The 26658-nt window shown below is 41.0% G+C and overlaps 2 protein-coding genes across 6 annotated transcripts in view; both read left to right on the top strand.

Moving 5' to 3' along the window:
- The window catches only part of cobll1b (cordon-bleu WH2 repeat protein-like 1b), a 33916-nt gene extending 19331 nt beyond the window's left edge, over positions 1–14585 (top strand). For 3 of the 5 annotated variants that reach the window (XM_084083712.1, XM_084083716.1, XM_084083715.1), the window contains 13 exons: positions 2887–3094; positions 3405–3627; positions 3792–3836; positions 4329–4423; positions 4629–4871; positions 5385–5499; positions 5881–5901; positions 7931–8071; positions 8702–8789; positions 8867–8955; positions 9102–10558; positions 12227–12384; positions 13675–14585. In XM_084083712.1, coding sequence (XP_083939838.1) covers positions 2887–3094; positions 3405–3627; positions 3792–3836; positions 4329–4423; positions 4629–4871; positions 5385–5499; positions 5881–5901; positions 7931–8071; positions 8702–8789; positions 8867–8955; positions 9102–10558; positions 12227–12343 — 2842 coding nt within the window. In that variant the 3' untranslated portion in view covers positions 12344–12384; positions 13675–14585. The remainder of the gene's footprint in view (positions 1–2886; positions 3095–3404; positions 3628–3791; positions 3837–4328; positions 4424–4628; positions 4872–5384; positions 5500–5880; positions 5902–7930; positions 8072–8701; positions 8790–8866; positions 8956–9101; positions 10559–12226; positions 12385–13674) is intronic. The other 2 variants (XM_084083713.1, XM_084083714.1) reach the window with 2 other exon arrangements.
- Positions 14586–16098: 1513 nt separating this feature from the next.
- Positions 16099–26658, top strand: part of grb14 (growth factor receptor-bound protein 14) — a 43492-nt gene continuing 32932 nt past the window's right edge. Inside the window, exons 1-3 of the mRNA XM_084085489.1 lie at positions 16099–16174; positions 20190–20401; positions 22096–22225. Of these exons, the coding sequence (XP_083941615.1) occupies positions 20217–20401; positions 22096–22225 (315 nt within the window). The 5' untranslated portion in view covers positions 16099–16174; positions 20190–20216. The remainder of the gene's footprint in view (positions 16175–20189; positions 20402–22095; positions 22226–26658) is intronic.

Below are 26658 nucleotides of genomic sequence, written 5' to 3'. Positions count from 1 at the left end.
TAATATAAAAGGATTAGGCATCAAATTCTTCACCTTCTTTCCTCTTTCTAAATCTTTTTCCAACTTCAGTCAACTCATTATGATGAAGAATAAATGTTTGGCGTTGTATTTCAAAATAGTCCCCCCCCCCCCCCCCAATTTAGTAATTGCCAATTCACCACCATGTGTATAGTCACTGTCACTGCTGCGAACGGCGTTTTCCTAGGGAGTTGAAGGCAAGGGGGCGGGGGGACGGGTGGGGAGAGAGTCAGCGCACAGAAGTCAAGGCACAGACGGCTGTGTTGCTAACGGACAACGGATGCACGCTTATGAGAAACAACAAAAATAAAACCTGGTGAAACAGTTGCGTGCATTAGCACAAGATGAGGATAAAGGAAACATTCAGTCTAAATGTCCAGTTTGCTAATTCACAACTACTAGTCCAGGGGCAACACTGATATTTTCACAAATTGGTACCACCTAAGGTGACCGTAAAGTTTTTGTATTTTTGTCTTCCTACATGTCTCTAGTTTATATCTTGGTATGATAACCCTTCCAATCTTGTAGCTTAATGGCAGTTATCACTACCTACTGGCTAATGTATCCGGTAGGAGACACAAAGTAGAATCTTTGTGTCTCCTACACCCGGGCATCAAATTATTGCGACAAAAAACAAAATATATCCATGTATTCAAGGCTTCATGGGGTGTGCAATTGATAACTTCTCAGATTTTTGGTGTTTGCAAAAAGACTGCTTTCCATAAGCTTGTAAAAGTTTACCCTCCTTCGGTCTAGGGTGGTCATAGCTGAATGGGTAGAGAGTCCCCCTGGGAAAATTAAAGAGGAGTTCACCCAAAAAATGATTTATTTTCTATCAATTGTACACCCCATGAAGCCTTGAATACATGGATATATTTTGTTTTTTGTCGCAATAATTTGATGCCCGGGTGTAGGAGACACAAAGATTCTACTTTGTGTCTCCTACCGGATACATTAGCCGGTAGGTAGTGATAACTGCCATTAAGCTACAAGATTGGAAGGGTTATCATACCAAAATATAAACTAGAGACATGTAGGAAGACAAAAATACAAAAACTTTACGGTCACCTTAGGTGGTACCAAAATATGGCTTGGCCCCTGGACTATACTACTACAACTACTTTTGTATTTGAAACTTAAAATGTCTCTAAATATTATAAACTTTCAGGACAGCCTAAGTACAAATATCATTTATGAAAAGGCTACTATAGGCTACTGTGAAGTCGGACTGAATGACCGAAACGTTTTTTTTTCTTTTTTTACTCTCTTGGTGTGAGGATTATCTGGCACATGTATCTGTTATGAAAGAGAAATTGTATCATGAGGGAAACCATAAACCTACGTAGGCCTACATCTCAATGAGTTGCCATATTTACATTTCCTTACAAATTACACATTACAAATCCTTATAAGCTATATATTTCTGGGATGCATAGTAGCTGAAACTCCACAAGATATTCCTCTACACTTATTCAGTGAGAACATTGCCCGCCCCCCCCCCTTGCCTTCAACTCCCTCGGAAAAGGCTGTTCGCGTCACTGTTAACCCTCTACTTGATTTTCGACACACATGGTTGCCAGCCAACTCTTTTCACCTGCCAGGAACACACGCCTCCCTCCCAGTTGAACAGGTGCCCCGACCAACCGCCCCGACCGTCCGTCCGTCCGTCCATCCTACTGGCTGTACACCTTCATGCTCCCCTTGGCCCCTACTGATTTTGGCGACCTTTCCTCTAGCATCACCATTAGACCAGCATGGCCGATTGCACGCAAGCTTCAATTGCATACAATATTTCCAAATTGAATGATCCGTTGCGTGCTACTCACGTAGTGACCATTCTATTAGGCTACCCAACACTATCAACCAAGTGTGGCAAACTGATAAATTGCATTATCTTGTCAATATTATGCTTTTTGTGCATTAGTTACTTTAGTGTGAATAATAGCCTATTGTGGTGGTGATACCTCACCATACCCTCACCACATTACGCTGAAGTTCGTAACTTCAGGAAGGAGAAATGCAGATGGAATACAAGCTCAGCAAATCCTGTCTGATATTCTGGTTTTGGGTTACAAGGGAGTATGATGCAAGATGATTTCACCTCCCTCTAAGGGTGCAGGACAGACAGAGTTTGTTCATGCAATTTGAAGTCTTTGTACATTGGCTATACTGACTGACAAATCATTTGCTCCTCACTATTCTGCAACACCTTAAATGTAATCTTTTTCAAGTTTTGTCAGATGTGCAAATTGCCATGACACTTGCTGAGTGCCTTCATGCTCCCCATAGGATGACTGTTACTGATTCTGGTGACCCCATGGCCTTTTCTCTAGCACCATCCTTAGGCCAAAGGTACCAGCTTGCATGCAATACGTCTCAAAATCGAATGGGTTGGATTGCCAAAATGTCAACTTTGCACACAAGATATCTCCTACTCCAGGCAGATTGCGGGATGAACCCTAGTGATTTTGGTGACCCAATGGCCTTTCCTCTAGCTGGCATTATCCTTTGGCCAATATTACTGGTTGGGTGTAGCACAGCCTCTAGGGGCTACATGCTTGTGTTTTGAATCACTTGTACATTTTTTTCCTTTATATTATAACATACAGTACATCTTTCACAAGACTCATAACAAGTACAATTACCTTATTAGATCTAACCACACAACAGACAGCTAGACATAAGAAGTAGACAGCTTTTCCACTGTGACAACAAAGCATGTCAAATTAATATTTTATTAGATCCCTAGTTGAATTAACGATTTAACGACTATTTTGCGGTGCGCCACTGGCACTAAATCATATTTCACCTCGATTGCACCCTCTGATGACTAAGTTTGTGTTTGGGTGTGTCTGCCTCGTCTTTCAGCAAACCCCTGATGGATCTCCTGGTGATGCTGTGTGCCAAGTATCACCTGAACCCTTCCAGCCACACCTTAGAGCTGGTCACCACCAACAGAAATCACGTCAAGTTCAAGCCCAACGCGTTGATAGGAACACTGGAGGCGGAGAAAATCCTACTCAAACCAAAAGGAATGGAGGACAAGAACAAGAAAACCAGCCCACAGATGCCTGAGGTAACTGATGTCTCGAGTTTATGCCTCAACGTTTTTGCTGGCATAACACATTTAGACCTGAGGCCATTTTTTTGGAAAAAAAATAAAATAATTGAAAGTTTTTTTTTTTTTGTAAGAATTTTGAAGATGAAAATAATAAATAGCAGATCTACAAGCTGATAGCGCGGCACTCCGCGCTATGAGCTTGTTTATCTGCTATTTTTGAATAGCCCAAAGAAATCTAACAGCATTAAATGGGATAAACATTGTCATCTTGCATTTCCACTAAATAAACTGTATATGTCAAAGAGGCTTCCTTTGTTTTCTCAAGGCGACCGTTCGGATGGTGATAAACTATAGGAAGACTCAGAAAACGATACTACGAGTCAATCCCAGGGTGCCCCTGTCCGAGCACCTACCAGCCATCTGTGAGAAATGTGAATTCGACGTGCAGACGACCGTTTTGACGAGAGATGTGCAATCGCAGGGCCCTTTGGATTTGTCCAATTCTCTCAATGACTATGCCATAAGGGAGGTGTACGCCAGGGACAAAGGTCAGAGCTTAATCGCATGCAATAACAATTACCATTGTGTGGCCAACACTTGAGATTTGTTTTACACACAGGAAGCATATTTGCTTTGCATTGTTTTTGTGAGTCTTCCACTTACTGAGAGTGCCATAATGGATTGTTTTACTGCTGTCTCCTCTCACATGCAGACCAGCCTCCCTCGCCCGTCTGTCCAGCCTCACCAACTCTTTCAGGTATAGCTCAGCCTGATTCCATCTTTAACCCATTAAGGCCTGAGGTTCCGATTCTACAAAATGACTTCTAAATCCTAACAGTTTTTTGAAAAAACGTATGTTGCTATATCAGTGGTGCTCAAACTTTTTCATGTCAAGGACCCCCAAAATGTATATGTATTTGGCCGCAGACCCCCATATTTTGTTCCAGGGACCCCCAGAAGCAAAGATTTGAGTTAAAAATGCGCGATTTAAAAGAATATAGATATATTAATTTGGACACATTTTCTCGATTTTTCAAAAATAGCAGATCTACAAGCTCATAGATCATCGGTGCCTCGCTATGAGCTTGTAGATCTGCTATTTTTGAATAGCCAAAGTGTAAAATAATGCTTTTTAGCTCAAATCAAAAAGTGACACAGATGCGTTCCAAGTCTTAATGGGTTAATATACAACTTGTGCACTTTATGAACAATGTCACCGAACCATATTAACAACACTGTTTCTTTACAGATTTGGTGGCACCAGGCAAAGATAAAACACAGAAAGAGAAAGAAAATAAAGGCCTTTTCAGCATGTTCAGAAGAAGCAAGAAAACATCTGAGCAGGTAGATGATGATCGTCAATACATAACACATCAGTTCCTCATTTTTAACTACGCTACGAGAATACGTAACGACTCAGCTGATTTATATGTACATAGGGAGGGTTGATTTCTTTGGGCTGCCATTGGTTGAAGCGCAACTTTTTTTTTTCTCTGTAAAATGCGGCCTCTTATCATGAAACCTGACTTGGATGTTTGTTCTTTGAAAGGGAACGACAGCCAGCGCTCCGGCTTCCCCAGTACTAGTGAGCAAGCCTCGACCTCTCAGCATGGCCTTGCCCAGCACAAACTCCTCTCCGTTCATCTCCTCCGCCGCCACCGTACCGATCGACACGCCAAAGAAGAGACGTGCGCCCCAGCCCCCTGTGCTCGTGTCCCAGAGCTGCCCCTCAGACCTCAGCCCTCGCCAGAGACTCAACTCTGAAGCCGAGGCCCAATCCGATAGTGACCAGGTAAGCAGCGGTGGTGGGAAAAGTACTCAAATGTTTTACTTAAGTAAAGGTATTAATACTGCAAATGTAGAAGTACTCTGTTACAAGTAAAAGTCCGGAATTCAAAATTGACTTGAGTAAAAGTACAAAAGCATGGGTGTCAAAATGTACTTAAAGTACCAAAATTAAAAGTATTAAACTGTTTGAAAATAGCAGATCTACAAGCTCACAACGCGTTCAAACAGCCTAGGTATAAAATATGGCTAAAGTGTTTAATGTGTGTTTTATAATGTAATAATTTATATCTGAAAAGTAACTAATAACTAAAGCTTAAAAACTTAAGTACAGTACTTGAGTAAATGTACTTAGTTACTTTACACCACTGCAGATAAGTGACTATTGACAAGGGGTCACTCTTGGCTGCTTGAGAGCTTCAACTCTCTTTACTTGCATGGATAGTACATTTTTTTAGAATGATTTGTGTATTGATTGCTTTAGTCGACTCACCCATGGCTTGTGTCCTCTGTCATGTAGAAGTCTGGTATAAGTCGGGGATCCTCGGCCGAGTCTTCTCTGAAGAGAACCAAGCGCAAGGCTCCTCCACCCCCTGTTGTTGTCCAAGACAATCCTCTAAATGGGAGTTCACAAGGTTTGTTGTTGTTACAAATGTTTCTCTATGTTTATCAGTGGAGTATATTGACTGATTGTGTTTGATTTTGTTTATTTCAAAGGTAGTTTATGAATTCGTAAAGAAGGGAATTATGTTTTTATATGTGAGATATTTGGGCGTTTGTACTTTGCCCTGAAAGTCAACAAATCAAAGCCATAGAAAGCAGAATGTTTTTTTATTCAGACTTCAACGGTGCAGTTCTGTACTTTTCTTTCCATTTGACTCTTTCGCCTCCTAGTGGTCATTCTGAGACAATGACTTAAAAAAACCCAGAAACTGTTATAAGATCATTTGTAAAACTGCAGCAGTCAAAGACTGGGGGATGATTTTATTAAGTTGGCATTCTGTTTAAAATTGCAGATTCTGAGTCATCATTGGAAGGCGAGTGAGAATCAGTAGGGTTGCTGTTTCAGCTGCTTCCCTCTTCCATCTTATGCCTGCTTCTGTGCGTCTGTTTCACCTCTTCAGTCCTCAAACATTCAAACTGTTTTTCCTCCTTCACCTGCACTCTGACCTCTGTATCTGCATGACACCGACCTTGTTGCCATGGACTTTACTTTTATTTTTCATTTCCACTCTTTACTCATCCAATACACAGACTCTCATAATTTGCAGTTCATGCTCATAAACTCGTTTTTAGCAATGACATCAGATTTATGTTTTACAACTGATATAAAAGATATCAGTGGAAAGGACCAAAGGCTCAAAGTAATCCTTGACACATTCCAAATGTCTTTGTACTGAGGATTATTTAACTATTTATTTGTTTGTCTTTTGACTTCTTTGTTCACTCATTCTTTAACTATTTATTTGTTTGTCTTTTGGCTTCTTTGTTCACTCATTCTTTAAATCTTTCCAATGTGTTTTTCTGTACTTTTCTATCTTTGCTTATGTTCTTTAATTTAACAAGACATTATGTAAAGCTGTGCTCTACATAATTTGTATGAAATTGTATGTGCCTTACTGTTTCATGAATCTTTTCTATATGTTTCATAAATACCAGACATGATACAGATATCTGAAACAAATTAGCTGTTTGGTTCTGTGTTGAGTAGTGGAAAGTTTACAGGTCAATTCAGATTATGTTGTTTAAGTTTCATAACAATATATTGAATTGATAACATTGATACAGTCATTTTGTACACCTACATGCATCAAAGCATTGTCTACACTCTTACAAACAAGCATTTTGATTGGAACTATCCACCAGTACTCCCAGTAGGTAAAAATAAATCCGGCTAAGATCTGTGTACAATACATAAACAGTATGAAAGTAATACTATTTAGCCTAAATCTGATAAATACACTCAGACACTTTCATTCTATCTTGGACTTTATGTTCAGGATGGAAATAATATAGATTGGGAACTGGGTTGTCATTCCACTTGCTTGATTACGTATGGTTGACTTGTTTCTCGAAGTGCATTAAAGCGTTTTGAGCTTGTAGATCTGCTATTTTTGCTACTTTTTGAATTGGAATCCTGATTATTTCTTTGCTATTTTTGAATTGGAATCCTGAAAAGTAACATTTTTATTTAATTTCAAATACATTTAGTTATACTTATGTTAACTTCATGAACTTAAATACAAATACATTGGACATTAAAAGACAATATCATTTTAATACTAGTCATTAAGCTACTAATATAGACTGAAGTAATTAAAGCGGGTCATGTTTGCATGTTTGGAATTGTAACAGGTGAAATCAATACTATATCAGTTTTCTGAATATTAACCTGCGGGCCGCATTAAGTGAAGGTGGGGGGCGCATGTGGCCCCCGGGCCGCCAGTTGCCCATGTATGATGTAGCGTATACAGTACACATGATCGTGTATTGCCTTACAAATGTATTGCCATTACACATCACACATCACTAGCTCAGCGGTAATACAAGTCACAACCTGAGCACAGTGAAAAGCTCCTGCTTTTGCTTAAGCAGATTTGAATATTCTGTCTGCTCTCCGTGGCTCTCTGATCGCACTTGAAGTGCTGAGTTAGGAAGTAGGCGAGGGAATTTGGCAAGCGGAATTCATCAAGTGGAACTTGCTCTTCAGAAGAGTAATATATGTTGTTTACTAATGGGTAATGAAATGTTTTTTTTTAATCAGAAATAACTAAAAAGGTTTGCCCTAGTTATTTGGGTAGGTATAAGACAAAAGTCCTTCTTTTGAATTATTTATTGTACATATCGCTTTTTGGAAGGTTCTGCCAACAGAGTTTCTCTTTCAATTAATATTAGCTATTTTACTTTCATAGGATATCACCAATTTATGTCATTGTTTAATTGTTTGGCTTCAGCTAGACCTGCTCAACATAAATATATTTTTTCTGTTTAATACTCCTCCTCAGCTTGTCATACCTGTCTCTGTCTATGTATCTTTGGTTGAGCTTTTCTGTTCTGTTGTCGCAGAGAGCTCTGCTAATAACACACTGGAGGAGATCATGGAGCAAGAAGAGAGCGCTGCCTCCATCGTCTCTGGAACCGTGAGCGATGATGTCCAGGCAGACGACAGCAGTCTCAACCTGTCAGCAGACGTCTCCTTGGACCAAGGTTATTATGGCGTCGGATGTCATTCGTTTTTATTTCCATTGCGTTTTGAGTTTTTGTCTTTAGGCCGATTCTACAAAATCTCTTCTAAATCCTAACTGTTTTTTTTTAAAAGACGTATGTTACTATGTCAGTGGTTCTCAAACTTTTTTTCATGTCAAGGACCCCAAAATGTATATGTATTTGGCCACGGACCCACATCTCAAAATGTGTTGTTCCAGTGACCCCCCAGAAGCAAAGATTTGAGTTACAAATGTTCTGTGGGTTTTCTAGTTTAGTTTAGGTTTTAGTTTTTTTGAAAGGGCTTGTAATATGGGGTAGTTTGGGGTAAGATTTGAGAATAAAAAGCAACAATAGCAGATCTACATGCTCATGTGCCATGATGCGACGCGTTGTGAGCTTGTAGAGCTGCTATTTTTGACAAAGACTAAAACTAAGGACATTTTCTCTTTGATTTTAGTTATTTTTAGTTTTTTAAATACACAGAACGGTTTCAGTTAGTTATCCTTTTGTTTTTGTAAAGCCTTGTTTTTATTTTTATTTCAGTTAACGGTAACTAAAATGTTTTGTCAATTGTAGTTTTCGTTATTTTGTTAGCTTTCCTCTAACTATAATAACTCTCACCATCCCCAGATGCTGAGAAGCTGAGCTTGCCACCCATCGAGGTCACCCGGGAAGATCCTTCGAGTGATTTGTCCTCAGATGGCAAGTACGAACTCAAGTATGGCTTCCTAAGAATAAGGCATGCTTCTCGCTCTGTGTATCTGGAATGCTTTTAATGCTTTCTGTATTTGACAGGCCAATGGAGAGCACAGCAAATGATTTTGTTGCGCACAATAATCCGAGGCTAAGTGCTGATATGGATTTATCTGAACCGGCAGATAGTGGTGGGTTGACACTAGGATTACATTTTTCTCAGCAATTTCCTGTTAAAGTCTGTTTCTGTAGTTTTATTTGTTTGGCACAGTATTTCTCTGTAGGTGTTTGGTTAAAATGGGCATCCTATCATATATGGTTTTGTTCTCTACAATAGAGAGTGGTCCATGCCGAGTTGAAGAAGTAATTCAGCAGCCTGTGTGTGAGGAGTGCCCGACCGAAATGGTGGAAGGTGAATGCAGTACTGTACGCTGTGGCTCCCCCAGCCTACCGGCCGAACCTGCGACTCAGGGTGCAGAGACACAAGCCTCTGTTCAGGCAAACACTGAAACCCCCGGGGAAGAGACTGACAGGCTTGAAAGCCCGGTGGCCAATGGCACACCACGTCCCCACGGAGAAGATGCTCAGGTGCAAACAGATTTCACTCCGCTCCCCGAGCCGCCACAACAGGATGTGGACAAAGTTCTCTCCTCGGCTCAGCCGGCCGGCGCTGCATCAACGGGCCAGAAGAAAGATATGGCCACTTTCACAGAGGACCTGAACCCTCCTGACCTCAACCCTGCCTTATCTCACACCCCAGACACCTCGGCATGCCAAGCATCAACACCAAGTCCCCTCGCTGCAACAAAGGCACCTTCTATTTATGCCCCGGACGCTGAGCCAAAACCTAAGCCTTCCAATGAGCTGACAAGGGACTACATTCCCAAGGTGGGGATGACAACATATACCATTGTGCCTCAGAAATCTCTGGAGAAACTCAGATATTACGAAGTTGAGCTGACTCTAGAGTCACCGCCACCCGCGGCTCCAGAAAAGGAGCTGGATATTGTTTCTCTTCACCTGGAGGACGGCGCGGCGCAGCAGGAACAGCCAGAAGTCCCAATGCAACAAGCACCCAGGGAAGACTCACTGATGATGTCTGATACTACTACTATTTCTACTACTACTAGCCAGAGCACTGTTAACGGAAGTATGACCGAACCCATTCATTCCCCATCGACACCAACAGGTTTACCTGCCACAGATGACAAGGTCTCATCCCCGACTAATGGGGGAAACCAAGCAGGTTTGACGACAGAGGGCAAGGAAATGAAAATTCCACCCGCAACTAAACCTAAGCCTGGTTCTTTCCGCTTGGCACAGCACAAAAGAACACCTGGGTATTATGTAACCTCGGCAGCAGAGAAGCGCCTCAGTGCCAGTCCCGGGGCTGACCAGAGGGAGGCTCCAGGCAGCCTAGAGAGAGAAAACCTGCCTCCTCCTCCTCCACCACCTCCTGTGCAATGCCCAGAGGAGCCAGTAGGGGGTACTCGTGTTGAACTGAGCCCCAAAGAGGATGACAAGATGAATGTGCCCATGATGCGACTGGCCAGGCAAAGTAGTTTGCCTTCCAAAGAGCCAACCTTAGGGTTAAGCCTGGAAAAATTAAGGAGTTTTGCGGCTCCTAGACCCTATTCTCCCTCGACGCCCTCCCGCTTTGCACAGGCGGTGTCCTCAGCTGTCAAAAGGACCAATTCCTTATCCTATGGGCCGAGGTCTCCTCAGTCGCCAGTGTCGCCGACCTTCTCTCCCATGGCAGGCCGCTTTTCAATGAAAGAGTCAAAAGGATCTAAGGTGAGTGGTTGTGTTACATCTCATGTTTATATAGAAAAGATGGCTGCAAACAATGGAACTCCTCCCACTACTGGTTTTATATTTATGTATTTATTTTTTAATTACTTGTTAACTAATAGAGGATTTAAAAAAAAAAGGGGGGAAATGCATAAGAGTAACCTTTCTATTTATATTATTTTTTTAAAGTTAGAAAGCATTCTGCAGGCTGCAGGCCACAAAGTGGACGAGCACATTACCAACCAAACATTATTTGTGCAGATCTGTGCTTTTTCCGACTTCAAACATACTGAAATCAGATATCTGAATAACATACAAGTTTAAGAGGGAAGTAATGGAGTGAAGGAGATTAGGAGAGAAGATGGCTAATTACTTTCCCTTGTTGACCCGGGTTTCAGAAAAGTGGCAGAACCATTCTGTATATGCTCGTGTATGACAACAACATAACTAGTAGGCCTACATCTGCTGGGGTTGGAGGCGGTCGGGTAGGACATAGAAGTTACAGATTGCAGCTTTAAGGTGCGGTCACACCGAACTTTAATTCTGCCTACGAGGGCGGATTCTGCCAATGCTTTTCAATGGGAACGGAGCGGAAATCCGCGAATGGCAACAAACCACTCCATTCCCATTGAAAAGCATTGGCAGAATCCGCCCTCATAGACAGAATCAAAGTTTGGTGTGAGTGCGCCCTTAAGTCTAAATATACAACCGTGTTGAATCCTAACCTCTTCAACTCGCATCTTGAGAAACTCAAGTTGTGTTTCACTTTGAGAAAGATACACAGTTTTCTCTCTCTCTCTCTCTCTCTCTCTCTCTCTCTCTCTCTCTCTCTCTCTCTCTCTGTCTATCTATCTATTTATGAAACAAACTCCACAATAAGCTTTTGTTCAGGGAATGAGTGTGAGGTTGACCAAAAGGCCTGCCAAACAATTGTGCCAGCAGATGATCCCACCTCTTAAACACCTTGACCCTGTGACACTAGTATGCTCCGTGCGAGCCACATGCAGGCGTGTTTGTGGCGCTACGACGCACCTCCTCTGAGCTCTAGGGACCCTGCGTGTCTTTCAGCAAATCAAACCTGCACGCCATATGCTGTGCATACTACGCTGTGCGCCACGCTCACTCGTGAAGGGATTCTTTACACTGGCAGTCTGGCATGTAATCAGATGCGACGCCTTGTGAGCTTGCAGATGTATGAAATAGGGCTAAAGTGGTTAATGTATGTTTCATATAATATCGTAATTTGTATCTGAAAAGTAACTAGTAACTATAAGTTTTCAAATAATTGTAGTGGAGTAAAAGTACAACTTTTGCCTCTGAGATGTAGTGGAGTAGAAGTAAAAGTATTGGAAATTGGAAATACTCAAGTAAAGTACAAATTCCTCAGAATTGTACTTAAGTACATTACTTAAGTAAATGTACTTAGTTACTTTCCACCACTGCATGTAATGTTGTTGTACATGTGTCTAAAATACCCCTAATGCAGGTACAGCAGTGTGTCTTCTTTCCTCTTGCCTCTACGTTGCCTGGCACACAGTAAAATCCTCAGTGTTATAATGAATCTCTTAGTAACTCAGAGAGTGTACACATTTTAACCAAAATTAAATGAACACTGAGGATTTGACGGAGTCTTTAAGTGATTGCATTGTGTCTCTTCTCTGCCAAACACAGGAGAGCGACAATGGGGAGGCGGGCGAGGAGGACAAAGCCTCCGCACTACAGGGAGGGGCGGAAGGACCATCCGCTCCTGGAGGAATTGTTCAGCCAGCAGGGGATACAGTGCCTTAACCATTAACTTAACTGAACACAGATCAGCTCAACCGTCTACTGTAAGGAAAATATAGTGTTTTTTTTTTTTTTTAAAAACCCATTAAGACCTGAGGTTCCGATTCTACAAAATGACTTCTAAATCCTAACAGTTTTTTGAAAAAACGTATGTTGCTGTCAGTGGTTTTCAAACTTTTTTCATGTCAAGACCCCCAAAATTATATGTATTTGGCCGTGGACCCCCATCTCAAAATATTTTGTTCCAGGGACCCCCCAGAAGCAAAGATTTGAGTTACATATGTTCGCTTAAAAAATATGTATTCAAAGATTTGTGCAAAACTTTGAATACAACTTTAAACAACATTTTCTTTTTTTTTTTTTTTTTAACGTTTTGTTTATTCGTTTTTGTTATTTTACATACTCATAGGTAGTACAGACACTTATTGAAGTAACTAAGCAAATAAACAGAGTATCTCCAAACAGTGAGAGTAAGATATAAACAACATCCAAACAAAACAAAACAAAAAACAGACAACACTCACAAAGAAAAAAATAACAGACAACAAAACAAATACACAACGTAAAATCTCCAAAAACATGTATGTATATAGAAAACAGTCCATGATCTATAAACGCTACATCGAGTTAGGCACAGGTCATTGAAAGCAATTGTACATGTCAGTGAGGTGATAAGCAGGCACACACCAAGGGTTCATCATATATCAGATTGGATACTTCCATATATGCAGGTTACAGACTCATTCAGGTTCCGTTGGGGGATCGAGTGCAAGATTATCAACGTGCGATAGAAAAGGCTGCCATGCCTTATCGAATTTTGAGATAGAGCCACGCAATGTGTATTTAATTTTTTCTAATTTTAAAAAGTATAGTATATCACAAATCCAGCGGGAATGGGAGGGTGAATATGTTTTCTTCCAATGGGTCAAAATAAGACGTCTCGCCAACAAAGTCACAAAAGCAACAAAGTCTGATTGATATTTGGGCAGAGAAATGGTTTTAAACAACATTTTTAACTCAAATCTTTGCTTCTGGGGGTCCCTGGAATAACATATTTTGATGGGGTCAGCCGCCAAATACATATGAGTTTGGGTGGTCCTTGACATGAAAAAGTTTGAGAACCACTGATATTATATAGCAACATAAGTTTAAAAAAAAAACTGTTAGGATTTAGAAGACATTTGTAAAGATGTGCACACATTTTCATAATAAAAGAAAAAAAAAACATCAGATCTACAAGTTGTAAATCTGCTATTTTTGAATAGCCAAAGAAATCTTAAAATGCGCTTTGAATGTTATTAAATCTAATTGCAGCTTCCCTTTCCTCTCTCTAGGAGGAGCCTGTCGTGCCTTCCATGGGTTTGCCCAAGACCGTGACACATGACTAGAAACCATTTTTCTGTTTTACCTCCTTGGGTTATGGTCTCAGTAAGAATGTACATACAAAACAAGAGGCTGTGCTTTGATAATAATTAATTGCTGTATTTCTCATACCACAATGTTATAAAATAATATTATTCTTGTCTGTTTTTAATTCTGTTTTGTTTTGTGATGATGACCATCGTGCATTAAATGCATAGTTGTTATGAATGGACAAGTCGTATTAAGTCAACAGTATAATAAATTATTAGATTCAATTATTGTATTTTCTTGATTATTCAGAAAATCCACTATATCTCAGCGGTTCCTTAACCTTTTTCTGGATCAGGGGCACACTTGAAAATCTCGAAAAGCGTTTCGCATGCCCACACATCTGACCACTTAACAGATGGGTGGGCCGTGTGCATTTTCAGAGCATGTTTATTTTATTGTATTTTAAATCAATCGATTGTGTTCCGCCTTGGATCAATGGAACTAACGTTGTATACTCTTTAAGTTCCTATTTATTGGTATCACAATGAAAACTAATTCTAGAAGGTTTTAAAGAAAGAAATACTGACTTTTCTTTTACATTAATTGTTTTATATTAATGTTATGTTATGAATAAAGTCTTAGTGTTTTGCCAATTATTTGGGGGCCCACTTGCAATATACTCAAGGCCCACCAGAGGGCCCTGGCCCGCAGGTTGAGAATCGCTGCACTATCTAATTGATTCCGGGCATCAAGGTCAATTAGTGGTACTTAACTGTTGCTCCTTACATCACTTCAAATCTGCATATCACACCAAGCCATGTGCAGGCTAGGCCTGTTTTCCTGTCAAACAGTGCTGTTAAGAATAAAGTTTGTTGTCATTAAAGTTGCCTTTATGAAAGTCACAGTATACTCTGCATTCTTGCTACTACATTTAATAGCGCACATATATACATATTGTAAATGGATTTAAAGCTGCATTCCGGATCTTATTTTAATGAGTAAAACATTATATTAACCAATCTGTGTGTGGTAGAGTAACTAGCACACCTGCAGTTTGTTCGCAGGTGTTTTTTCATTGAGTAATTTAGACCTAAGTGTCGGGTAGGACACCTGCTGGTTGACAAGTAGTAGGGTAAACCTAGTTTAGTAGTAAGTAAGAGCCCCTCTTAAGAACATCTTTTTTCTTTATACTATTAGAATATCAATATAATATGTACAGAAGAAATATGCTTAAGTAAATATAGGGTAATTAAAACACCACGACTGTGTGTGTGTGTGTGTGTGTGTGTGTGTGTGTCATCCAGGGATTCACTGTCAGCATGGCAGTAGAGCAGAGGTTCACAAAGTGGGGTCCGGGGACCATCTGGGTTCTTTGAGGGGGGTTTCAAATGGACCCTTACAGGTCTGTAACTCTGAGAGTGTACAAATGGAACCAAATGGACCCTTATTGGTCCATTTGAACGCTCTCAGAGTTATGGGGGTCCTTGAAATTAAAAGGTTTGAGAACCACTGACTGCAGTAGAGGTTTCACTTTCATCATATCCCACGCGGGAGACACGGGGTTCGAATCCCAGGTGTACTTTTACATGAAACATGATGCCGATTGGATCTTCTGAAGAACATCTCCAGGTGAAACAAATGGCTATACAGTGACGCAAAGCCGCTGCAGGCTGTAGACAGTGACACCCTTCTGCACGTGCAGACAAGAGGAGTGTCATGCTGTTTAAGCCTAATTTATGTCGCGCGACGCGACGGGTTATGACTGAGCTTGTATAGGTCGGCTTGACTCGGCTATAAGCTATGGATCACACGACGCTCGTGACGGACGAGCCTCATGGCTGAACTTCAACCTGGTTTTTGCACTTTCTCTATTTACAGCCCGTACATCTACATAAAAGTTTATATTTCAAATATAAAGTGCTTACCCCATAGCCATGGATGTTACACTTCACTTTGGGTGGGTATAAGTACCCGTATCTTCCGTATTATTCAATAAAAAGCATTTTAATCCGATTGGTGGCCATTTTTCTGAATGTTCTCCATATGCTTTCAATTACGTGACCCTATTGGCTGAGAGGTGTATTGCACTCTGATAACTTGTAACTCTATGAGAAAATGGCCGCCAATCGGATTAAAATGCTTTTTTTATTGAACAATACAGAAGATACGGGTACTTTTACCCACCCAAAGTGAATTGTAACATCCCTGGCCACGGGGTTAAGTACTTTATATTTGAAATATGAACGTTTATGTAGATGTACGGGCTGTAACTGGAGAAAGTGCAAAAATCAGGTTGAAGTTTCGTCATGACTGTCATGGTATGACACAGTCGTGTTTCAGGGCTAAGGTCGGCTATTCTCGGCACGCAACACCGTCGCACGACGAAGTATGACTCGGGTTTATGCTTTCCAGCCGCTGCAGCAGCAGCGATATGTATGAACTGAAGAGCAGCACTGAAGCCACTCTGTCTGCAGGCAGAAGGTAAGAGACACACAGACAGTCAAATGAATGAAAATTGTGTTTGATTCTCTTTTCGAACTTGTACTAGTACATTTGATTAATATATAAGCTTCAGCTGTGGTGGAAAAAGTACTTAAGTAAAATTATCAATACTGCAATGTAGATATACTCTGTTACAAGCAAAAAGTCCGGAATACAAAATGTACTTGAGTAAAAGTACAAAAGTATTGGTATCAAAATATACTTTTAAGTACAACGGTAAAAGTACTCATTATGCAGAATGTCCCATTTCACAAGTTTTCAAAAACATATTTTGAAAATAGCAGATCTATAAGCTCACAATGCCTTGCATCATGATGCATTGTGAGCTTGTAGATCGGCTATTTTTAAATTGCCGAAATGTATATAGGGGCTGAAGTGGTTACTGTTTGTTTGGAATAATAATCAAAAGTAAGTAGAAACTAAAGTTTTCAAATAATTATAGTGGAGTAAAAGTACAATATTTGCCTCTGAGATCAGTGAGATGTAGTGGAGTAGAAGTAAAAGTACTGAAAATTGGAGATACTCCAGTTAAGTAAAAAATTACTCAAAACTACTTAACAGTAGGCCTACTTGAGTAAATGTACTTAGTTACACTGAACTTTTTGTGAGGTATATGCATGTTATTTTAAGATAATTATACATTTCATTGCAATGTAAAGCCCTTTGGATATGTTTACAAGCCTATTGTTTGGCCTACAGGCTGTCCTGTTTTAATAACCTGTAAATATGGAATCATCATATCAATTCAACTTTTGAAGCAGTGTTTTTCATTGCGTCAAAATGTACTCAAAGTTCAAAAGTAAAAGTACTCATTATGCATAATGTCCCATTTCAAGTTTTCAAATGTATACACATCTTTTGAAAATAGTAGATCTACAAGCTTAATACAATATTTGCCTCTGAGTTAGTGGAGTAGAAGTCAAAGTATTGGAAATGGGAAATACTGGAGTACAAATACTTCAAAATTGTACGGTACTTGAGTACATGTACTTAGTTACTTTCCACCACTGGTCGTGGATTTGAAATTCCCCTGTCTCCAATCAAGGAGCATTCAGGTTCATGTTGACACTTGCATGATGCACACATGCAGCCTCTCATCTGTAGAATAGGCTCTATGCACAGCAACCATATTTTCACTTCCTTTAACAGGTGTTACCAATGATACTAATGAAGGCTCTGTTCCATTTAGTTTAGTTTAATTTCCACGACCCCCATAACTCCCATTTGTACACTCTCAGAGTTACACATCCGTAAGGGGCCATTTGAAAACCCCTGGACCCAAATTTGAGACCCACTGGTGTAGCAGAGTGTTTCCAGTGAGTCAGCATGCACAATATCAGCATCCTGACTCTGTTTGCCCAGAATGGAACAGAGCCTTCATTAGTATCATTGGTAACACCTGTGAATGTCTACACAATATGGCTGCTGTGCATAGAGCCTATCTATAGGCTATTTTGACTGAACTCTTGACAAAATATCCAGACCAGCAACTGCTAGCCATTTTTAGAGTAAACTGACATGAATATCCTACTCATTCAGTACACAATGACCTTAGCTATTAGACATTATAACCTACACAATTGCAGAGGAGGAAAGTAACTAAGTACATCCTCCTCGTATCAACTAAGTACTCCTACTGTAGGCCTACTGTACTTAAGTACAATTTTGAGGTAGGCTATTTGTACTTTACTGGAGTATTTCCAATTTTCTATACTTTTACTTCTACTCCACTACAGCTCAGAGACAAATATTGTACTTTCACTCCACTACACTTATTTGAAAACTTTAGTTAAGTTTTATTCAAAAATGCTCATGTGAGCTTGTAAATCTGCTATACCAGTCATCAAAAAAGTAAAGTAATGGGCGATATATAGGCTATCAGTCAGACCGATATATATCGGTCAATGTGCTCCTTGTTTCTTATATGCAATTATGTTTCTACGTGACAGTCTAAGAATAACCGTTTCTAGCTGGTCCATAAGTGAGCCCCACTTGAATGTTGCTTAAAATAGGACTAAGAGTGTGGCCTGTAAGGACAACATAGTGATTGAGAGGATGCTTGCCCAATAAATAAATACAAACTAAAAACTAATGGAACCTTTGCTGCTTTCATGTTTGCTGGTTGTTAGTTTCAACACATAGTAATGTGTTGACCGCTCTCCTAAGTGCAAAATCACACAGTCAAGTTTATGGCAGCAATATTTCTACAAATTCAGCTTATTTGTGTATATTTCTAACAACAGAACCTGTAGTAAACTTGACCTGAGTTGGCGCTCTGTACTTTGTCTGCTCTTTTAAACCTCTACACACCAAATATCTTATATCTTATGTTACCAACACTGTCTCAAATAGTCAGGTACGTTTGGTAACATTATAATGACTGTAGGGGAAAGGTGTAAACAGACTGTAAAATGATTTGTGTTTATATTCGATGTGGCAGCTGTGAATAGACTGACTCTGACATGTATGGTCCTTTAACACTCAGGATTTTTAGTCTTCAACTGGATTATTTGACTAACCCCATCTGCCCTGTTCCATCCTTCCTCCCAACCCCACCTCCACTATTTAATTACCTAGTACTCACAATGCTGGTGGTTTTTACCTCAGACGGCAGCAGCAGCAGCAATGGGCACAGGGAGACACCGTTTTGTCTGCTGTTAAATTGTTTCGTGTTTTGTTTGTGCCATGCTTTTGTAAGTGCATTCGTGTCCCTCGAGGAAGGCCTTTCTTATAAGATAGTGCTTAGGTTGAAAAGGTAACCCAAGCCAGGCGGAGCTGTGTTATTGTGACAGGTCTCGCAGAAAGCCAGGTCCATGTCATGGAGAGCTGCATTAATGGAGACAGACAGGCCCAGCTCATACAGATCAGTGTGATTTCCATCTCTCTGCCAAACAGCAGACACACAGAGGATTTCTTTACTCCATGAATCGGTCGACTCTCTTTCTCCATCTATTCTGTTTCTATTCATTGCAGCACAATGGAAAATGTAACTTAAACATGACCTTTTAAAAACAAAAAAAAAGCTTCCCCCCCCCCCCCCCCCTTCTTTTTTAGCTTTTCATATGCATCGCAATAAGTGGGTCAGTCGTGGAGCTATAGGAGAGAACTGTCATACGTTAATGAATCCAGATGTTGCCTTAACCCTTTGCTGCCCGCCAGTCCATATCTCCAGTATGTCTGTCAGCCCCCATGGTCTCTGTTACTCTGTTACACATTACCTCTGAGATGTTATCAACCCGGCTATCCCCCCCCACATGGAGTGTATCACTGAATGACACAGCCCACACCACACAGCCTGGCGTGGCTCTCTGCTCTGCAACCACATGCCTTTATACACAGTGCTGAGTTTAAAGTGCAATCAGGATCCCAGCACGAAGTCCACGACAAAGGAACAGTTGGTTTTATAGTGCCTGGCGACCCTCCAGGGCTCATTACTGTGCCGACTGGCAAACAAAGACAAAATCTTTTGTGTAAATGTGCTTTTTTTGTGTTCAATACCTGCCTTCCCGGTTGCGAGGGGAGCGATACCTAAGAATTAAGAGAGGAAAAATAAAGAGCAACAGAAACATAACAGTCTTAGAGATTTACAAGACTAGAAGGGGCCAAAAAATGATTTGATTGTAATACGCTACAGTGTCAGAGCAAGGAGGGAATCTGTTTGGGATCGATTGTGTTAAATAACTAACTAACTAATAAATAACTTTATTGTGGTGGATCATGTTGGGGTAGGAGGGATCGTCTTGCCCCACTGGGCCAGCCTCGTGGGCAGCAGATGAGCTGGAGAGGCGTGTGTGTGTGTGTGTGTGTGTGTGTGTGTGTGTGTGTGTGTGTGTGTGTGTGTGTGTGCGCGCGCGCGCTGCACGTGCGTGAGTATGTATGTGCGTGCTTTCTTTGCTGAGCTGCGAATAGAGGAGCCCCGCCAGCCAGCTTTGCTCTAACTGTGCTCTCTGCACACACTCCAGTCCAACAGCTTCGTCTCTTCTCTCTGCTCCAGATGATGCCTTGGATATAGCCGGCCCACATGAGTGATATGAATAACACACTGGACGATATACACACCGGACGCCTCGGAAAGAAAGCAGAGATTTTTCAGAGTACTAAGGGTAATGTGAGTGGCTTTCCCAACCCAGCCCTCATCCCTTTGCGTGCTCCTTTACTACCACCAAATGCCCAGAAGACCAGGACTGCTCTCTGCAAGGGGAATAGGTAAGACTGCTTTCTCATTTGTTCTGCAGGTTCTGTGATTACACTAACTTGAATCTGAGCTCAAAGCATTGCTTACTTCTAGAGCCTTAAACAGGATTTTATGCTGTATATCTCTTAGTTTATACTCAGCTACTCACTACTTAAAGTTAATCTTTAACATCGGTTATTAAGGAACATATACAATGTGCAGATCCCCTGCAGAAGAATAGTGCAGCCTTTGTCTTTGAAAGAGTAGTGCACAGAGGTAGAGGTATAGACTTTGCACTTGTAAACATCATTGGCCTGATCCATATACACAACTGTCATACAGTCTATCAACAGTAGACTTCAAGATTAGTAGATTCCAGTGGATTCCAGTTCTTCCAGTGGAAGAACCGGAATCAAATCAAGCACCTGTTGGTACTTTACGGGTGATAATTAGTAACTCAGTAACTGCTGTGTTTACCAAGCAGTAAAGGAGATGTCAGTCTGAGAACGACTAACTTTTGGAATTGGAGGCCTTTCTCATCAGCCTGTGTGCTAAGCTAACCCTCTCTTCAGTTTTCTCATGAAACATGATGTAAAGCTGTGTCATTGTTGCTGTTTCTGTCAGTATCGTCTATTCAAACACACTTGTGAGAAAGTGTTTTCTGCTGGAGTTTGATGTAAAACTCCATCAGCCACTCCCAGCATGCACTATGTCCCTCTAAGTTACAGATGGGATTTTCTGTGATTATGCCTTTACAAGATTTCTCTGAAGATATTTATACACGTCTCGTTTGTTCATCTGTGATTTTAAAATACGATTATATACTCGCACTCTTTTGAAATTCAAACTAAACTTTCCCTTTTAATAATTTATTTATGTTCTAACAAAGATTATTTACAGCCTCCCTATAACCTAAGTGCTGTCAGCTTCTCAGTCAGCTACCATATAGCGTTGAAGTGAGGGGCAGCTCTCATATGCATTGTTATCTACCATCTTATCAAATGTCTGTTTGTCTGTGAGTGGGGTGTGTCGTCTGATAGCTGAGAGCAGATGGGGGCCATGCTGGGAAGGCCTTGTGTGTTTGTTTTGAGGCTATCTTCTGCTCCATTATGCTGCTCCCTTCTCATGTACGCGGGACACATATTTTCTCCCCAACAAAAGCACCAACGATATCTTGGGACCATAAGGCACTGCTCTCAAACTGCAGCGAGGATATATAGGCTGTGAGATCTGATGTCTCGGGTAGACGCTTAAAGATCCCATGACTTGCTGCAGGCCCTCTCAGCTGCAGACAGTCCAGCCTCCAGTAATACATCATCTGCAATGACATGGGCCTGGGACTGCCTTCAGCCAGGAATATAAGGAAGATACAGACAGTCATTATATTGTGTGCATTAACCACATGAACCCTAGTGTCCCTATTCTGGGCATGTCAATATAGGTGAACATTGTGCAAAAATAGGTGAAAGTAGGTGAAAATTCCTCAAAAATAGCAGCTGCATAAGCTCACAGGCCTGATATATACTTAGTTTACTTTTGTGTCCCTTGCCAAAAATAGCTGATCTGCAAGTTCACAATACGTTGAATGGCGACGCATTGTGAGCTTCTAGACCAGCTATTTTCGCTATTCAACGTACAACAAAGTATATCGGGTTTAAGGACAGCCTATAGTGATATCAGATATATGTTTTATGTGGTCTCCTGTCCCTGTCTCTCTCTTCCAAAGGGGCATTACGGAAGGCGAGGAGTCACCGGCTTCCCCTGTTCCAAATCCTTTTCCTGAGCTAATTCACTCGACTGTCTCCTCCCTCGTGTCTGAATGTTTATTGCCATGGACCAAAAGCAGTGCAACTCAGGTGAGCATTTGTTCCATTTTACCACAGGGGTCTTCTTGTGTGACACAAAGAGGCATGTTATTTGGGCCAACGAGGCTTCTGTTGTATCATTTTCCCACACACGACCTCGGGCACATTGTCATGCAACTCTAATAATAATAGGGACAGTTGCCAGAAAGACAGCCACCACAGGAACACGTGTAAATTCAAAAATTCATGCATAGCCGAGTCGTGTTTGGTTTGTCTGAAACTTCAGGGCACGCTTGGGAAGGTGGAACCAGTTGTGCGAGTATGGAAATGAGATGCAGTCAGGGGATGAAAGTGCCATGTCAGCACACTACTGTGACAGTGTGCAGCCACACTATGACTTGACTGTGAAATCCCAACTTTGTAACTGGATCTACTGCTAATGCCTAATTTATACTCCCATCATACGACCTTGTTGTCACGCGGCAAAACAACTACAAGCTCACAACGGGTCGTCATGTGACTTGTAGATCGGCTTTTTTTCCGGAGCAGGACACCACTGTGTGCAGTGGTGTAGAGTAACTAAGTACATTTACTCAAGTACTGTACTAAAAGTACAATTTTGAGGTACTTTTACTTTACTGGAGTATTTCCAATTGTCTATACTTTTACTTCTACTCCACTACATCTCAGAGGCAAATATTGTACTTTTACTCCTCTACAATTATTTGAAAACATTAGCTACTAGTTACTTTGTAGATATACAGGATTACATTATAAAACATGCATTAACCACTTTAGCCCTATGTTATACCTAGGCTATTTGAAAATAGCCGATCTACAAGCTCACAACGCGTCGTGTTGTGAGCTTGTAGATCTGCTATTTTCAGACATTTTTGTACTTTTACTTTTGGTATTTTAAGTACATTTTGATACCAATACTTTTGTAGTTTTACTCAAGTAAATTTTGAATTCCGGACTTTTACTTGTGACAGAGTACTTCTACATTGCAGTATTGATACTTTTACTTAAGTAAAACATTTGAGTACCTTTTCCACCACTGACTGTGTGTCAGTGCACTTAGTCAGGACCGAAGCAGGCAATAGATGTAAAACTCGTAACGCCTCACTTGCTTTATTTCATAACGACTGTAGGATTTCTGTGAGATATTGCATATGGCACAGTAGTCCCACAGTCCCACGTACTGTATGCAGCCTTCTGTTATCATAGGGTGTGTAATCTGAAAGGAGATGAATGTGGAGGAGTGGCCGTTAGCACTGGATAAGCTTTCACTCCAATCCAGACCCTGAGCCAATACTGTTAGATCTCTTTACATGGCATTCCATTCTCCATGTGGCTTCAGGGTGCAAACATCTAGTTGAGCTTCGTGTCCCTTTGTTCGTTGGACCACTAAAACATTTACTCTTCAGTTGTTACTGGCAAGGCCTCGTGTAATTTTCTCAAGAACATTTTTAGAACAAATAAAGGGATTTCTTTCCCCTTTAACACTACACATTCCTGTGTGTGCATTTAACTCTGGATGTGTAGACATAGATCCCTAAAATTCCATGGGTCAATTTTTACACTGTGAGTTAAATTAACGTTTTAATACAAGTTAGTCTATTTATATAGGCAGTCCTAATCTGGCTCTCCTTTTCCAGTCATAACCACTGCCACTCATTTGTAGTAGCATCCATTTATCTCTATTTGTCAGCAATATATTTACTTAATAAATAACAATATATCGTGCAATGAATATAGTTCAGTCATAGTGCACATGAGCTGGTGTAAGGACTTGAGTAATCTGCCAGTCAATTTATACATCTGCATTCCAAGAAAGCAGAACATGTGAAATACACAGGTTTTACTTATACACAGCATGTGCTGGTTTCTCACATGAAACATGAACAAATTGTTCTTGTCAGCAGCCAAATAATATTAAAAAAAAGTTTCATGAAACAAATCATGTAGGCTACTTTTAGGAGCCGTGAATGTCAATCTAATACTGATTGGGTTTATCAACAAATGTAGATACAATTGAAACTACGTTCCTCAAAGTGTTCAGTAAATGCAATTTTAGCTCATGCGATATTCAACATGTCAAGGAAATGTAGTTACATATTTATCAAATTATTGAGCAATTTGTTTTTCCCTTGTGCCATTCGTTTACACATTTGTTAGATATTCATGAGCTTTAATGTGCACACATAGAAAATAGAATGCCAATCCAATGACATTTTCATTTTAGCCAAAAGAGTGAGGCAGAAATATTGCCTGAAAAGTTGCTTTCTTGTTTCCCTCTTTTAGGTGCAAGTCAGCAGTAAATGTGTACTTCTGCACAGCTGATTTGATTAGATTTGTGCTCATGTGGGATCTGTAGTTTATGATTTATGAGATAATACAGAACTCACTGCCACATTCTAAAAAGGGAGCACATTCATTATGTTGGAAACCTAACAATTATGGTTATGCTTCAAAAGTGGATAGATTTCAAAATGGAATCTTTTCTATACGTTTTCCCAGGGCTGTTAAGTCTGGTTTGTCAACCACTGAACATTCTCTGGAGGCTGATCCCTATAGGCTAAAGCTGTGTCAGTATCTTTGTGTGTGTGTGTGTGTGTGTGTGTGTGTGTGTGTGTGTGTGTGTGTGTGTGTGTGTGTGTGTGTGTGTGTGTGTGTGTGTGTGTGTGTGTGTGTGTGTGTGTGTGTGTGTGTGTGTGTGTGTGTGTGTGTGTGTGCGTGCGTGCGTGTGTGGTGAGGGGGAGCAAATGTATGACTCATTGGAAAGGCTGAAATTACAGAGTTCAGCACTGACCAAGGACTATCAGCAGCATTAGACCTCTCTTGGTTTTTAACAGCTTACTCTCAAGTTTAGAATGAATAATACCGGTTTCAACATGTATTTACAATTCCGCTTCTTTTCATAGTTTGATAAGAGTATATTGAGCACTTGATTATATCTCAACAGTGGAGCATCTCCACTTGATAAAGAATTCTCAAATGAGCCCCATGTACTCCATTTCCTCCTCTCACAGCTTGGGATCAGAAAACGAGTTAGTGATTGCAGATCTTTAACGCTCTCGCCGCTCTATCGTTAAGGCAGGTTGGGTACTTACACAGATTTGGCATTTTCTTTGATCAGTGACAGATAAATCCTCACGTTTCGCCTGCAAACGAGCAGGCACGACATGCAGGTGACCCTACCCTTCAACATCGTGGCTTCCTCGTTAGCGAATCCCAGTGTGACGCTGCTTATGTAACTCTGTGATGAGGCCTTGGCACTTCATGGGCCTGACAGCCTTTCACTTAGCCTTTTCAGCACAAGTATTTGGAAGACAAAGGGAATATGTCAGACCGAACAGCTGTTTATGTGTCACAATCCTCATGTCATGGGGTTATGACCTCTCCCGCAGTAGCACTCAAGAAACCAATGACATCATTGTTCCAGCCCTCAACGCCCCACCCCCGCACCGCCCAACCCTCCAATCTTACAAATGAAACCTTTCTGTTGAGTATCCTTGTGTGTCCTTCAGGGCAGTTGCATTGAGGCTCTATAGTTTGCATTGCAAGCGTTATGCCTGATTTATAGTTAGTTGTGTGTGGATGTCGCACACCAAAAATATCATTATTACATATCACTGTTACATATTATGTCCTTTTGACTTAACGAAAGAAAAGAAGAAAACAAATCGAGAGAGAGATCATAAATCGTTTGGTTGCTACTCAAGGGGTGGTGTTTGTGCCTGTTGCTATGGTAATTCAGATGCTATAGCGTGCTGCGTGTCTGGCCTACGATCCTTCCCTGAATTGAGTTGCAAGGCCCTTTGGTTGACATTGCTTTGTTTTACACAGGCTTAAAAGCTATTCCAGTCGTGAGAAACCCATTTTTGCATGAGCTCCCTGTCAGCCGTGCGCTTGCAGTGTCATGGTGCATTTCCATAACAAAGCCGCAAAGTCATGACTGCCACGTACATCTGGTGTGCGAGCAGACCCCAGATCTGCTGCCTGGCACCATAACAACTGTGTCTTCATTCAAGTACTGTACTATTAGTAGTATTTAAAAATGGATATAACCAGTAAACGGGTAAATTAACCACTTTCATCCGCATTGTGACGTTATCTTACAATAAATGCGTGACATCTCTGTACATCTGTCTGTACGTCTGTGCGTCTGTCTATAGTTCGCGTATATCTCGAGAACCGGCTGACCGATCGACTTCAAACTCGCCGTGCACGTCGCCGACAACCCGAGGGAGTGCTGTGTCCAGCATCGAGTTGGTCGCATACGCAGCTGTCCAGAACGGCCGATCTGACCGATGCATCCATATATATGGGGCGTATATGGAGATCTGGTTGTCCAGAAACGCAGATCCCACCGAAAATGTCCATATTTGAGCATGCCCATATGGGCATCAGGGATCTCCATATATGGGCATAAAAGGGACACAGGCAGACAGACAGGCACATACAGTGATAGTATGGCTTAA

The sequence above is a fragment of the Gymnoscopelus microlampas genome, assembly GCF_963454915.1.
Source record: "Gymnoscopelus microlampas genome assembly, chromosome: 17".
Taxonomy (NCBI): Eukaryota; Metazoa; Chordata; class Actinopteri; order Myctophiformes; family Myctophidae; genus Gymnoscopelus; species Gymnoscopelus microlampas.
This window is presented reverse-complemented; position numbering and strand designations above follow the sequence as displayed.